Raw genomic sequence first — 15691 nt, forward strand, 5'->3', positions numbered from 1 at the left:
CCACAGTACCAGACTGGTACAGTAGACTGCAGTATGCACCAACACGCACAAATTATCAGAAGATTTAATAACACCCAGCTGTAAGTGGAAACTAGACGTTGTGAATGAACATGTATGTACATTTGGTCCCTTTAAGTAAAAACTTCTATAAACGTCTGAGGCCATCACCTAACTCGATAGCTACTCAAATAAACATGGCCCTTCTATCACACGGTCCAGGCGAGGGGCCAGGTCTGATGCTGATGTACTGTTTACACACTTGCCATGAGAGCAGGCAGGCTCTTAGAACAGAGGTCCACGCTCTGCTTCTTGCATTCCCAGCATTACAACTTTTAACACAGGAGATCTACTTTTGCTGCAGGGACCTCGGAGATGGAGTGATTAGTCAAGACAGAAGCTTGCCCTCTGAAGCCATCAACAAATTCATGTCAGCATCATGTGCTGAACCTTGAGCATGATGCAGATTAGTTTGTCAAATTATTTACTGAAGAGGGAAATGTAAAATAGACAACTTAAAATGCTTCCTTGAGGGGGGCTTGAACCAATCATCTCTTCTAACACAGCTTCACCAGGGTACCTAAGCAGCAGCCAATGACAGGCTCTGTGTCATCAACCTTTCCATTAGAAGTGAGGTGGGCCAATCATTTTGGCAACAGGTCTCACCCTAAAGATTTGGGCTCCCTGAGCCAGAAGCAGAAAGGACTAGTTCCTTCACCAACCATCAGCTTCACAGTTATACTCCAAATATAGAAACGCATCTCCTCTTTCTGGTTGTAGCAGACCAGGCTTGCCCAGAAGGAACAGTTGTCTGACCTACATCCTAAAAGAGGTTGATAAAACCACACCACTAAAATGCAAGTGGCAGCAGATGACAGGGACAGGACCAGGAGTCCCAGAGTCCTTGGGAACTTGTTGCAACAGCTTTGGTGGGGAAGCAAAACCAAGTATCCAAAGTCAGCATTCCTAGGATGGGGAGATTCCAAGAATGTGTGTCTCCCTAGGCCAAAAGCATAGGGGCTCCAAGTTATAAACAACAAAGAAGTGCTGTAATTATCAAATGAATTAATATTTCTGAGGCTTTTTTATATATGTTTGTTTAACTCTTGTGTTTTGTTGTTTGTTTGTGGCAGAGTAAATCACAACCTCTCCTAACATCTTAGGCAAACTTTCAACTACTGAACTACATTCCTAGTCAAGCTTTTTACTTTTTGAGACAATGTATCTCTAAGTTGCCCAGGCTGGCCCTTTAGTCACTCCCATAGACCCCCATTGGGATGAACTTGCGATCTCCTAGCTTCTGTTTCCCTCAGGGCTAAGATTACAGACCTGTGCTACTAACTTCTATTTATGTCTAGGGTCTCAATCAGCAGCCTCAAATGTCATCATCCACACTTGTGTGGGATATGTGGTGGTTTGAATGAAAATGGCCCCCATAGGCCCACAAGGAATTGCACTATCAATATGGCCTTGTTGGAGTGGGTGTGGCCTTGTTGGAGTGGGTGTGGCCCTGTTGGAAGAAATGTGTCACTGAGGTTTCAGAAACTCAAGCCAGGCCCAGGGTTGAGCTCTCTTTCTGCTACCTTCAGACCCAGATATAGAACTCTTAACTACCTTGCTAACATGTCTGCCTATGTGAGACCATGCTTCCCTCCATGATGACAATAGGACTAAGCCTCTGCACTATAAGTCAGCTCCAGTGAAACGTTCTCCTTTACAAGCGCTGCCTCGTTCATGGTGCCTCTCCATAGCAATAGAACACGGAACTAAGACATGATGCCTGAACTCGGGAGCCTGGCTGAGAGGAGAGCCTCTTGGGAGACTTCACGGTTGACTGTTCTGTTACTCGGTGATGGAACTTCTAGTCAAGTTTGAAGAGTCTAAAAAATGCAGGATTTTGTTAGCGACTCCGAACTCATGCATTCTCCCTTTGCTTGTAGGTAGCTCAGACACTGAAAACACCGAGGTAGATAGATACAAGACTGGGGATGTGTCACCCTGATAGGATTCCTGCCTGCTGCAGAATGTACCCAGAGATATTGAAATACATAAAAACTGTTTCTGATTTTGAAGCAAGCAAACTCTGCTGGAGGCTCCCCCTTCATTCTGCTTTCAATCTTCTCACCGGCACAGAATGACTGAGATCAAGGCTCAACACACAGGCATCCAGGCTCAGTGCATCAGATGCCTGGAGCTGGAGCAGCAGGGAACAGGAAGCAGGCCTGTGCTTCTTTCTAATGTACCCCTGTACTCCACTTCCTGCCAGGAGCACTTTCTGGAAGTCCCTCCCACTCAACCTTCTCTGTCTCTATGGGATGGGCACGCTCCTGCTATGGATGGCCGTGCTCCTGCTATGGATGTCCAATTGCCTGGTAGCTGGGGTGAGATGGACATCACGTTTGTCTTATCAGCTGGAATCCATGAGAGAGTACAGTGGGAATGAAACCTCTGCTGTTATCACTCTGCCCAATGTCTCCCAAGCAGGGATTCCACTTCCCAGGGTCAGTCAGGAAACCCTTAGCATAAAAGATCTAGTCAACTCTAATTGGGGAACCACAAAAATACTCCTTTAAAAGAATATCTCTAAAGTTATCAAAAAAAAAAAAGAAAAAGGAAGTAGCTAAGAATAACAGATACTCAATGGGAGTGTGTGTGTGTTTGTGTATGGTGTGTGTGGTGTGTGTGTGTGTGTGTGTGTGTGTGTATGAAGGCAAGGTTATCAATCCTATACTAAATGTCCTTTAAGACATTATTTAACTTGCTCAGGACTCGGTCTCTAAAAGGCAAAAATGTAAATAGTAACCTTTATGATGGTTCAGAGCAGTTGTGGAAGCTGAGCGGAGCAATGCCCACCAGGAGTCTGGTGCAGAGGGAGCACTCTGTGATTGTCAGCCGCCATGTTCTTCAGTTTGTTGTTATTACTGGACCTGAAGGCCAAACCCAGGGCCTCATGAAAGCCGGTCTCACAGTTCACCACAGAGCTATACTCCCAGACCCTGAAACATTTTTGATGATTTATCCTTCACCAGATGTAATTTGTTCAACGACAATCCCAAGAGATGGGATTAAAACTGAAGAAGTGAGTTTTCCCAGCACACTCTTGGGCTCTTCACAGGCTTGGGCACAACACAAGAATAGCTGCGCTCCGAGGGAGATAAGAAAATGACCATAGTAATTGGCTGGGCTATTTCTCCTTTGGAGGAACTGTCCGGTCATTTAGAGGTATGCTCTGTCCTATAAGTGTGAGTGATGAAACTGATAATCTTTCCCTTCCTCTCCAGAGGGGAGCCTCGGCGCCCAAGTCGATGCACGTACCTGATGAGGATTCCAGTCGCTGTCAAAGATGACCACTGTGTCTGCAGCCTGAAGATTTAAGCCCAGGCCCCCAGCTCGTGTGCTCAGCAAGAAAATGAAATACTGGGACCCAGGTTCATTGAATTTCTTCAGCAAAGCAGCGCGATCTTCAGACTTGGTGGTGCCTGAGGGGATAAGAGAAAAATAAAGTTGCCAATTAACTCCTGCCTGAAAAAGGAGGAGAACTAGACAAACATGCCTGTTTCCTTTAGAAGCACACCCACACTCCTCAGCACCAGTGAGGAAATGGTTGCAGTTTTGGTAGATTCGGAAGGAGTTTGCAATTAGAAAAAAGAAAGAAAGGAAAGGAGTGTTTACACTTTTCTAACCAGATACCTTTGCAACTTCACAAACTCTAGAACAATCTTATTTTAAGAAGTCAAATGAACACATTTCCTGGACTTATTTCCGGGATTAAAAATAACAATGTTTAAAAACTACTCACATACATGTAAAACTCATATGCTTACACAGTGTTTATAACAAAGTTAAAGCAACTTTCCTGAGAGGCATTAGAACAAGGTCTTATTTAACCCCAAGAGAAATAAACAGAAAGAGGCTGCTCGCTATTGCCTCAGCATCTGGGTTGCTGCTGAGGACAGCATAGCGAAATGAGCAACCTGAAGGAAGGAAGTATTTACACCCTGAAGATCTGAGGCCACGCTATGGAAGAGTGACCCTCCCTGTTTCTAAGGATAACTTGCTGCTCTTTTGGATTAAAAGATGCTAAACAAACACCAAACCACAGAGTAGGCTGTTAGATACCAGGGTGGTCATGAGAAGGAGCTTTGAAGAGTACAGACTTGTGGGACTGCATAAGGGTATCCTGGTTCATGGCTGGGTATAGGCCTGGAACCCCAAGACTCCAAGGGAGAAAGGGCAGGCATTCGGCCACATCCCCAGAACCCAGAGTCCAGACACGCAGTCTCCACTCCATAGACCTACATTGTCCATTACAGCCCCTCCCAAAGTGCACAGGTGGAGTGACTACAGGCCTCAGGAGATTTACATACTAATGCAGGCCAGAGGGCAGAGCAAATTAAGCATTCTTCCAAGAACCTCCCCCTTTCTCCTTCCCTATTTAACTCAAGTCTGCCCGGAGTTTCACGGGGGTACATCCAGATCCATCTACCATCTGCCATGAAAATAAACCCTTTTGGAACTAAGGACTTTCTCGATCATTGGGGCCTGCCATCGCCAAAGCTTCCAGCCTGGAACCTCAGACCTGGAACCTCCTGTATGTGGGACCCGCCGCGCAGAAAGCCTCTAGGACTCCTCCACTGGGGCTTTTTTTTTTCCCACACAGACTCAGCAGAGATCATGGATCCCAGGGTGTGATGTTCACTTGTGGCCACACCTGTGTTCTGCGCTAGCCATCTGGAACATATTTGTCCACCCTCCTCATAAAATGTACTGTGGAAGAGAGCAAGACTCCACCAGCGTTCCATCTGAATGTATTTCACTAGGGATGTGGATGCTGGATTCTGAATGGGATGATGGGGAAAATCCAAGCGTGTTACATGATACTCCCTGGCTGGCTGCTGTACAAATGTTATTCCTACACATTGTTCCTTTTTCTTTTTTTAGGATGAAAATACACCACAATTTATTTCAGAGGATTAAAACATTTAACTGACTCCAGTTAGAGGAATCAAGTTACTCACTAGGGTCAAGTTCCCAAACATGGGGGATCTGTTTTTCACATTTAGTAAAAATAATGAGCATCCTCAGGAGGGAAGAGAATCAATCCCCCAAATATAGCAAGTAGGGTCTGGAGGCTCTCCTCCCATAACAAAGCAATGCTCTTTGATTCGTCTTACTTTCTAAATTAGATTTTTTTCTCCCCTTCGGTTTGGTGAACTGCTCAAATTCTTCTAGGGGGAACTGCAGAAATCCAGACTTGGGGGAGGGGTGACTTACTGAATGGGTTCTGAAACACACAAATCTTATTTTTATTATTTTCAGAAATGGTTTGCTGAGATTATAGCAGACCATTTGTCCATGATGTTAATAGGAGACACACTTTGTTCTGCAGAAGAACTTCTCTACACAGCCTTTGCAGTCGCCATTTTCTACACACACACACACACACAGACACACACTCACACACACACATACACACACACACACAGTTTGCCTTTTGTCTCGAAGTTTTGGAAACTCTGTCTATGAGTGAGTCACATAGCGAGTTTGCTATGTGGTCTGGGCTCGTCACAAAATGGCAGCATGACAGAAGTATATGGTAGAGCGAAGCTGCCTACCTTGAGACTAAGACACACAAAAAGCATAAGGGAAGGGAAGGGAAGGGGCCTGTGATCTCCTTGAAGGGCACGTCCCCAGTGATATAGAGACTTTCCACCAGGCCCTACCTCTTACAGGTTCAACCACCTCCCAGTACAAACACTCTGGGGACCACACACTTAAAAAGAGGATGCTGGAGGAAACTGAAGATCTAAACTATAGCTCTTATCCCATCTTAGTTAGTGGTAGTGGGGACTGAACCGAGGACCTTGCACATAGTAGGTAAGTGCTCTTATCACTGAGCTACAACCAAGTCCTAAAGAACTCCCAAACCTTACACTTGATGTCTTACACAGGGTTCGGTTTGAGAACAGTTTAACATCTTATACTTGCTCCAGGCACACTTTGCATCTTTTGATGTACTTGTCTGTAAGTAATGCCCTATTCGGTATTAAATTACAAGGATTCATCACTCAACGTGTTTATCCTCTAACTTAAGTTGAAAGAAAAGGCAGACACACCAACAAAGATTCTTCTGAAATGGGGAAGGAGGAATAATAGCATCAGTTCATTAATAGCCAGGGACAGAAACTGCGATCCTAGGTATCCCGTCCGAGGTTATAACCTTCAATGGTTTTTACCACTGAAAAAAACGATCTGGTAAGAAATGAATAGGGGCAACTTGGGAATATGTCTACCTAGGATGAAATAACTTCAAGGGCAAAACAGACCACTGAAAACTAACAGCATCAACATTAGTTAGTCAAAGGAGTCTGCAGGGCTCTTCATCAGAGATCCCAGACAAACAGATCAACTGTGGATCTTTTGAGTGTTTAAACTGTTAAAAAAAAAAAAAGCTGGAGATTTGACTTATCATAAAGATAAACAAATGGAAACATTCTATCACTTTCTATGCAAGCTACAGCGCTTCTTATGAGAAGATTCAGGATTTCCCGGCTTCTCGTTTCCATTGGTAGACTCAGCCGTTCACCAGCAACCGCTTCTGTATGGCTCAGGGAACCTCAAACTGTCCTGTAAGAGTTCATCCAAAGGTGAGCACTCCTTGCCACAGGTGTGCAGGAGTTAATGTGCTCGACACAGATGTCAATGTCATGGTGTGTCAGACTCTGATGCAGGACATCACCCATTACAGGAACACAATTAACAGTAAGGGGCAATTGTGTTGAGAACTACAGAACTTGCCAGAAAGAACACATGGAACACATTGCCAGACTGTCGTGGCTGCTAATTTTTCACTGAGCTTTGGCTGTCTTAGGAAATTTCATCTTTTGGATGAAACTTCACCATTTGCTCTCTCTTAAAAAAAAAAAAAAGAAAGAAATGTTTTTCTCAGGACAACAAAACAATGGACTAGTAGCTGAATTTTTCTGTATAATCACAATCTTTGTGTGTATATATATATATGTATGTATATGTATGTGTGTGTGTACATGTGTACATGTGTACATGTATGTGTGTGTATGTGTATATATACATGCATACATACATACATACATACATATATATGGCTTTTAGCAAGAGATTTTTTTTCTTCCTGAAGCTACAGTTGAGATGTTGAACTTGGTAAGGAAAATCTGAAGCTGTGTTATGACCTGGATGATAGGGTGGTGTGGGGGTACAGCTAGAAGGGTAGTTATTAACATGGCCACATGTACAATGCTCTTTACTTCCAAAATGAGTGGCTGCTCATTTGGACAGTAGGGAACGTCCGTCTAGGTATCGCAGTCCCCGTGGGGCACTTTTATACAACTTTGTCTCTCCTGGAAGCAGAACAGTGAGCTGCCCGGATGTCTTGCTTGCCTAGCTCCTAGCTATGTGGCTACGTTCACAATTCTTGTTAGACTGCAGCTGACAGACAAACTAACTGTACTTCAAAGACGGTGTTGTTTCCCTGGCTGTGCTCAAACCAAGCGTTTCTGGAACTAGATAATCCAAGTTAGAACCAAGTTACACTGTTCAGCTCTGTGTTGGGTTCTTCTGAATGGAGATGGTACTGACAGGGACAATGATGTTTAAAGATGTTCCTGTCACTGTTAAATGTAAGTGCGCAATTTGCCTGAGTCTGTGTCTATCATGTGTGTGCAGTGCCCATGGAGACAAGAATGGGGTGCGCTGGAATCCTTGGTGCTGGAATTACAGGTGGTTATAAGTTGCCACGTGAGTGCTGGGAACTCAATCCAGCGAGTGCTCTTAATTGCTGAGCCATTTTTCTAGCCCTTCATCTGCTTCATGGCTTCAAATATTCCCAGAGTCCAGAAAAAAAAAAAAACCAACCCACATGACAGGAAGTGGCCTCAGTGGTGAGGCAGACGCCTCAGGGTGACTTGTAACCTACAACCCAGAGGGAAATCAAACCTGTCTGCTCTACCTGAGCAATGACAGGAGGCATCCACAGCAGGGGAAAGGGCACCACTCCAAGGGGGAAAAAAAAGTACTCAGATTTGAGAGAGAGAGAGAGAGAGAGAGAGAGAGAGAGAGAGAGAGAGAGAGAGAGAGAGAGAGAGAGAGAAAGAGAGAATATGACTAAGACTGTGGAAGAACATGCAATCACAGTGTTGACAACTTCGGAGAGAAACAGTAAAGGGGCTCAAAATCATTAAGTGTCTGATGTCACAACTAACTTTAAACAAGACTAAAAAAGCTAAAGTTAACTTAATGAGACTCTAAGAGATAGGCCTAAAATAAACCTAAAATAAACCTAAAAACTCAAGAAAGAAAATATTTACCAAGTGCGTTTGGTTTATTTCTAATTAGCTATGTATGGGATGGAGAAAGGGGGGAACCCATGAGGCTGAAAGTAACCCCAAACCTTCCAATGGAATATAAATTTTAATTTCCCACTCATTTAACAGTAGCATTCCACGGCATCAGATACCAATGGTTATTAGAAAGGCTGGGCTCTCTGTACTCAGGGTCTCATACGGCCTGTACAATGCCTGCTCTTGATCCTGCATAACATTGCTTGACCACATTACCCATTGCCATGCTTTCAAAACTGCCATTTCTTTCCTCTCTGAAATACTATGACTGATATCCAATTTATCCACGTAATTTTGGGAATATCCCTGAATGTATATTTCATTCTACTCATGTTTGGTTATTAATGTGATGTTCAAATTTCATTCTTTTTTTCTCCCTTTCTTCTTTTGGACACAGGGTCTCACTATTTGGGTCTGGTTGGTCTGGAACAGGCAGACCTTGAACTCACAGAGATCTACCAGACTCTGTCTTCTGAGTGCTGGTTTGAAAGGTGTGCACTGCCAGGCCCAGTCAAAGTTCATTCTTAAATTTAGCCAATTTCTTTAAATAGATTTTTGTGCTGCTAGTTTCTGTCAACTTGACACAGCTAGAGGCATTTGGGAAGAGGGAACCTCAGTGAGAAAACGTCCCTACCAGACTGCTTGTAAGCAAGTTTGGGAGACATTTTCTTGATTGATGAGTGAAGTGGGAGGGCCCAGCTCACTGTGGGCAGAGCGAATACTGAGATGGAAAAGAGCAAACTGAGCAAGCCAGTGAGGTGTGTTCCCCCGTGGGATCCTGGGAGTCACAAGATGAAATAAACCCTGTCCTCTCCAAGTTTCTTTTGGTTGTGGTGATTTATCATAGCAATGGGAGGAAACCCTGACTAAGACGGTTTGCAGAATCCAGGAAGCAACGAAGTCCCATGTGGTCTGTACCTGTATCTCAGAGACAGAGGTTTCAATGGCAAACTCATAAATGAGCCATTACATTGTTACTGGGTAAAGGAAACCTGGAGTGTATCCCTTAAGGCTTATCTTCCCTGAAAAAGTCAAAGGCTTGTCAGGCCAGCATGCTCCATGGTACAAGCAGTTGAGACTAAAAACCAGGGGTCAAGCAGTTCTGCTCTGTACAACTGTGATGGCCACACAGGATTCTGACTCTGTGCTGATATGTATGTGGGACAGATAACCCTGAGATCCTGTCAGTGATCTGAAGGGCACAGAGGACATAAACTTGCCATCCAGCAGACCCACACCCAGCCTGCAGGCTGGCCCACTTCTCAGTGTTCCTCCTCCTTACAGGCTGAGATTGGAGCTCAGGGACCCTGGCCCCTGCTGTTTTCAGTAGTGTGGCATGAGTCTAGTGTCTCCTGCACTTACCATCAAGGCGCAGGTAAAGGAAGTTCCGAAAAGCAAAGTAATCCTCCATGATGGTCATGAGTGACGTCATCTGGCAGAAAAGCAGCACGCGGTGGTTAGTCGCTCTCAATTTGGGCAGAATACGATCAAGTAGCTCAAACTTTCCCGAGGCCCGATACAGCTCAGCCCTGAACCCGAAAATGCAAAACAAGAAGGCAGTATTACTGCTGTCTTCTTGAAAGATCTGCAAGTGCTTATAGCTTTTCAGATAGAGCCCTACACATAGTAAACATTCAATAAGGAACTGTGTGTGGAACGGATGAATGAAGGAACAGATATCAACTCCTAAACCATGCGAGCATTCAATAAGGGAAAAAGCTGTCCATACAAAACCCGTGAAGGGTATGATGTGCATGTTCTATATATGGCGGGTGTCCAAAGGAAAAGGGAACCCTTCCATACCTCTACGATTCTTTACAGTGTGCCATCAAGTTAACTCAGGACCCTCACAATTCACTCAAGTACTTATTGAGCACCTACTGGGTACCAATACAGCATGGGCAGGCAGACAGTGGTAAAATGTATAAATATACACTGTGGTTGGGAAAAGCAGCAGGAGTCAGCGAGAAATCAGTGTGCCACCACCACACGTCCTTTCAGAAATGAAGTCTTACTGAAGCACAGCCATGCCCGTGCATTTCTACCTGTCTGACTCCATCCTATACTAGTCATGTCCACTAGGTACAGCAGACTCTGTGGGCCATAAAGCTGAAAATGTTTCCTATCTGTCCTTACAGGTAAAGCTTGTCAAACATTGACTTCTCTCTCTCTCTCTCTCTCTCTCTCTCTCTCTCTCTCTCTCTCTCTCTCTCTCTCTCTCCCCCTCCCTCCCTCTCCCTCCCTCTCTGTGTGTGTGTGTGGGGGGGGGTCAGTGACTTCCCTGGAGAGAGAATGCAATAACATGTTAATTAAAGTCTGAAATGATGGGGGGAAAGACAGCTAGGTGAAATAGAAGAGCTTGTACATGGTAAGGAGATTGGAAGGAGAGGGAAAAAAAAGCATCTGCATAGGCCCTGCAGGATGGTGAGTGTAAGGTAAGCATAAGTGAGGCCAGAGGGGACCCTGAGGGCAGACTGGAGAGGTGGGAAGGGAGTGGGCATTAGGGAGTCCTCTATAGACTGTTCTGGTTTTCAATGCAATGGGCAGCCACTGACATGCTGTAAACAGGAGTGTGACCTTGAGTAACCTGGTCCACGGGGTTGCCATGGGCACCGTGTGAGCAGACAGGGGAGGGATAAGGTCCTGGCTTAAGGCAGGAGCAGAAAGCAAAACATGATGGAGAGGAAAGCCAGTGCTGTGGTAGGGAGAAAGGATGGAGTAGTGCTTTCCTCCACGGTAAACCTTCTGTTTTTAAACTGTTTGAAACAATCACCCACACACACGCGGTCGACAACACTGCAAACACATCACGGGGCCTGGGATGCGTGCCAGGTTGCATTCTGTTCCTCACAGATCCATTCTCACGTTTGTCTTCCTGTTGCCCATCCCTTACTCTGAGACCTGACCCTCAATAGCTCACCCTGTACCCCTCACCATGCTGGAGGAAGCAGGAGTGGCCTCAAGGATCAGAGGACAACTGTAGAAAGGACTGAAAAGAGGCAATTGGCTCTAATTCTGTTCCTTGTGGACCCTGTCTGCCTCTGGGATCCAACAAGGACACAATTATCCTAACGTTTCATTTCTCCTGCGGTGAGATACAACACATTCTGTGTAGATTAAGCTTCACTGTCTCTCTGCAGCAAGTGGCTCTGTCCTATGTCCATGCTAACAACAACAACGTCATCATCAACAACAACAAAGCTTTCTTAGGTCATATTCCAAAAACTGACTGTAAAACTGACCAGTCACTTACAGCAGATGAGACTTTTTTTTTTCCATACATCAGAGTGCTTAACATCCATAGGAAATTAGTAAGAAAAACAGTTGTCAAAGCCCAAGCTACACTTTAGGTTAGAAGTCACCCCACTCAGCACATGAAACATCTTTAGAATAGGAAACCACTGGTAGTTAAGTCTCTTAAATGAGATCTATGGCCTTTTGAATAGACGTTTGCTCAGGGCACACTGAAATGTATGCCACTTAACGTACAAGGAAAGGCTGCTATCATTTCCTTGAGCAACTGCTGTCCCTTTGCAGGGGAGCAAGGAGGGCTAAGGGGGCTGGCGGTGTGCAATGCAGGAAGAAAATGCTACAGAAAAAAGGTTAGGAAAGTCCAATAACAATGTATCTTGAAAGAGAAAAAAAGGGGGATTTACCCATTGATGACCCCATTCGAATAGCCCAGGTGTTCAGCAAAGGATTCCTTAAAAAAAAAGAGAGAAGAAAACGATTTTAATATGGAATCATTAACTTCATGGTTTCTATAGTATTTCCAGGGCATTGTCAAAGTGAATCAAACAGTCCCCAAAGAGATGAGCACTTACTGCAGAGCAAATCAGAAACTGGTGTTTCTGAAGTCACCTGTCTCCCTGGAAAGATGTTATTTGCTTTGGACTCCCTGATGCTGGGTTAGCTCACTGACCCAATGGTACCTGAGCATGCACTGGCCAGGAGCTGAACCTGGAACAGTTTCTGGGGATCTACCCACAAACTGACAGTCTAAGCTAAAGCCAGGGTTTGATACAAGTGGGTCTCACCTGTCATGCAAGCATAAATGTAACACAGCAACAGTAATCGATGGAAAGAACAGTGATTACATAGCACTCACTGACCCCAGTCAGGTCTCCCTTGTCTCTTTACAAATAAGGCCCTCAATGTCCTAGAACTTCAAGGTCCAGCTTCTGCAGTTAGAACACAGAACTTAATTACTTAACTCCCCGTTTACTGGGAGTTAAAACGAAGACATACTTGGTTGTTTTTCTGCTTCCTCTCTACCCTCTTTATAGCATAGGAATCTACCTGAGGAGCACAGAGCAAATCACACCTCCCCTTTGGCCGCCACTGCATCCAATCACTGCAGCTTTTCCTCCAGGAAGAAAAGACCCTTCACACTTTAAGATAGATTCCAGCCCCTCAGAGCACTGGCCTATGATTAAAATGACTCAGCTGAACAATGAAGGCAATCTGCTTGCTAGCGCCTCGCTGATACTTTCACGGGTGGCACCCCTTACTAGATTTTTCAGCTCCCATTCCTGTCTTCAAGCAGGGAAAGGAAAACTAAAACCACCCCAGCTTTGGGGCAGGGTGATACATTCTTCTATTGCCAGATATTTGGAAGCTGAGGCACATAAATAAATAAATAAATAAATAAATAAATAAATAAGCAAGCAAGCTACACAGAGAGGTCCCTGCTCAAAATAAAACAGAGCTTATATTTCTCAGGTTTGAAGCCCCAGGGGGAAGCCCAGTCTCAAAACTGGGGTTGTGGAATTATTTGGTATTGATACACGGCTGTATGGACAAAACAAAACAGAACATAGGCAAACATACATCTTGGACCCATAACAGCCAAAGACTTAGTGACTACTGCAGGCTCTGGTTTCTCGCAGCGTCCTCAGAACTGTTACATAAACAAGCACCAGTACAGTCTGTCTATGGACACGGACCCAAAATGCAAACATGCAGGTACCAGAGAGCGTCTGCCCAAAAACCCACCACCCCACTCTTCTTCCTGGAGTTCCAGATACTGGGGGTGGGGATGGGGGTGGGGATGGAAACCTCCCTTCCTCCCCAAACAGCCTAACATGAAGGAAGACTGAGATGCAATTTTATCATTGCTAAGTCCCCACAGTCCTTTATAGGTAAAAGTAATATCGCAAAGTGGTTTTCAGGAATAGGTGACTGGCCAACCTGCCCTTTTATGCTGCCCTACTCCCTATCCCAGCAATGGCAAAAGACACCTAGCATCTAATTAATATGATTTTTTTTTTATGAGCTACTTCTTCTGGTCTAATTTTAGTGTTGATCCAGGAGGATAGAGAGAAGATCCTCAGTTAAGAGTACCGGCTGCTCTTCCAGAGAACCCAGGTTCGAATCCTAGCACCCATACAGCACCTTATAACCATCTGTATCCCCAGGTCTAGCCCATCCAATGTGATGCACAGACAGGCATTCAGGAAGAACATTTACACAGAGAAGTTTAATTTAAAGAAAATGTAAAGGCTGATCCACTGCCAGGTCTATAATCTATTTCTCTCTCAGTATAAACGAAGGAGATAGCTTAGAGGGTCAAGACTCGCCCTACCCAGGCACAGTGACAAAGCAGCCTGTGACAGGATCTCACTACTGATCAATGGATTCTCCTTCATCTGTACATCAAAATAGCTTATTGTGAGGACTTTTTAAAGTACTCTTATAATTTTGCCTAGATCTATAAACACATCCCCTCCTTATCGTGGGGTTCTCTCTCAGCTGTGCTATGTAATGCTCAATGGACATGGGCTCCTGTGTTCAGACACCCACCTACTGCATACAGATGCTGTCATGTCTAGAGACGCTACCACTTATGTCCATAAATACTCTCATCTGCATCCCCAGGTGTTCTCTCTCCTCACTGTCACAGACACTTGCCCCTTCATCCATCTCAGAGTTAGGGTTTCTACTGCTGCGATGAAACATCATGGCTGATACCAACTTGGGGAGCAGAGAAAGTTGGCTTACAATGTAGATTTAATCACAGTCCACTAAGAGAACCCAAGACAAGAACTCAAACAGGGAGGGAAACTGGAGGCAGGGACTGATACAGAGGCTGTGGACCAGTGCTGCTCACTGGCTTATTCCTCCTTTATCAAGCTGTTTTCTTATAGTATACAGGACCACCAGCCCAGGAATGTCCCCATATACAATAGGCTGGACCCTCTCCTATCATCATTAATTAAGAAAATGCTCTACAGGCTTGCCTATAACCAGAGAGATATTCAAGAGTCACGTTCTCAGTTGGGAATCCCTCCTCTCAGATGACGACAGTTTATGACAGACTGACATAAAACTAGCCAGCACAGTCTAAACATACTCATCCAGCAATCAGATATTCCTCTGTCTATGGATACTCTCTCTCAATGTATGGATATTCTCCCTTTTAGCATACCCTCCCTTAGGTCAATACTTTCCTTATGTATATCCTTCCTATGGATGAATGCTATCCCTATATATAAGGATGCTAAGGTGTTCTCCCTGTATGTATAGATGATCTCCTACGTACAAGAATGCTACCCCTATGATCAAAGATGCTCTCCTAATGTATTTGGATGGTCTCCCTTTGTCCATCGATGTCCTGTGTCTATGGATGATCGCCCTATGTCTATGGATACTCCCCCTCTGCCCACAGATGCTCTCCCTATGTCTTCAGATGATTCCCCTCTGCTCACAGATGCTCTCTCTGTATCCAAAAATAATGCTTTCTTTCATATCCACAGACATTCTAACATCTGTGTGAGGACCTTCTTCCCTACTTGGGGAGAATATATATAGTTCCCTAAGGACTTGAGGGCCATAGTGGTGTCAGGCCTCACTCACTTAGCCTGCTGAGATTGGCCTCTAATGTAGGAAGGAGTGACAAAAAAGTATTAACTGGTCTGACATGCATGACTCCTAAAATAAACTGGGGTGGGGATCAGGGTACTCAAAGCTAAGAATAGTTCAACTCATTTTGTCCTGTAATTCAGCTTAGTTTTCTAGAAGGTTCTGTCAACTGTTTAAATAGAGTAGAGCCCTGCACTGTTTCTCCTCTTTGCCATTTCTCCTGTTATTTTGTAGTAGGTAGTGGCCCATGTGGTTCTGCAGATGGGGGAGACATTCCTGTACCTCTGCTCAAGCCAACTGCCCCACTGGAATGAACCTTGCCAATTCAGGAATCTTGATTTGCATGGAAGAATCAGGGGAGAAAATGTCCTGTGGTCTAAAAGCAGAATTCTAGAGGCCTTAGCATCAGGACAAAGTGACAGACTACATCATCATGAGGGAAACCAGGCAAGAAAAAA

General features: G+C 44.6%; 1 protein-coding gene across 5 annotated transcripts in view; it reads right to left on the minus strand.

The window, feature by feature from the left end:
• The window catches only part of Smarca2 (SWI/SNF related, matrix associated, actin dependent regulator of chromatin, subfamily a, member 2), a 166726-nt gene that overhangs the window by 65240 nt on the left and 85795 nt on the right, over window positions 1–15691 (minus strand). For all 5 annotated transcript variants that reach the window (XM_028764074.1, XM_028764072.1, XM_028764073.1 and 2 more), the window contains exons 22-24: window positions 12029–12075; window positions 9735–9901; window positions 3313–3476 (exon numbers count right to left, since the gene is read on the minus strand). In XM_028764074.1, the coding sequence (XP_028619907.1) occupies window positions 3313–3476; window positions 9735–9901; window positions 12029–12075 (378 nt within the window). The remainder of the gene's footprint in view (window positions 1–3312; window positions 3477–9734; window positions 9902–12028; window positions 12076–15691) is intronic.

This window comes from Grammomys surdaster, unplaced genomic scaffold (genome assembly GCF_004785775.1).
Source record: "Grammomys surdaster isolate TR1022 unplaced genomic scaffold, NIH_TR_1.0 141, whole genome shotgun sequence".
In the NCBI taxonomy this organism is placed as follows: Eukaryota; Metazoa; Chordata; class Mammalia; order Rodentia; family Muridae; genus Grammomys; species Grammomys surdaster.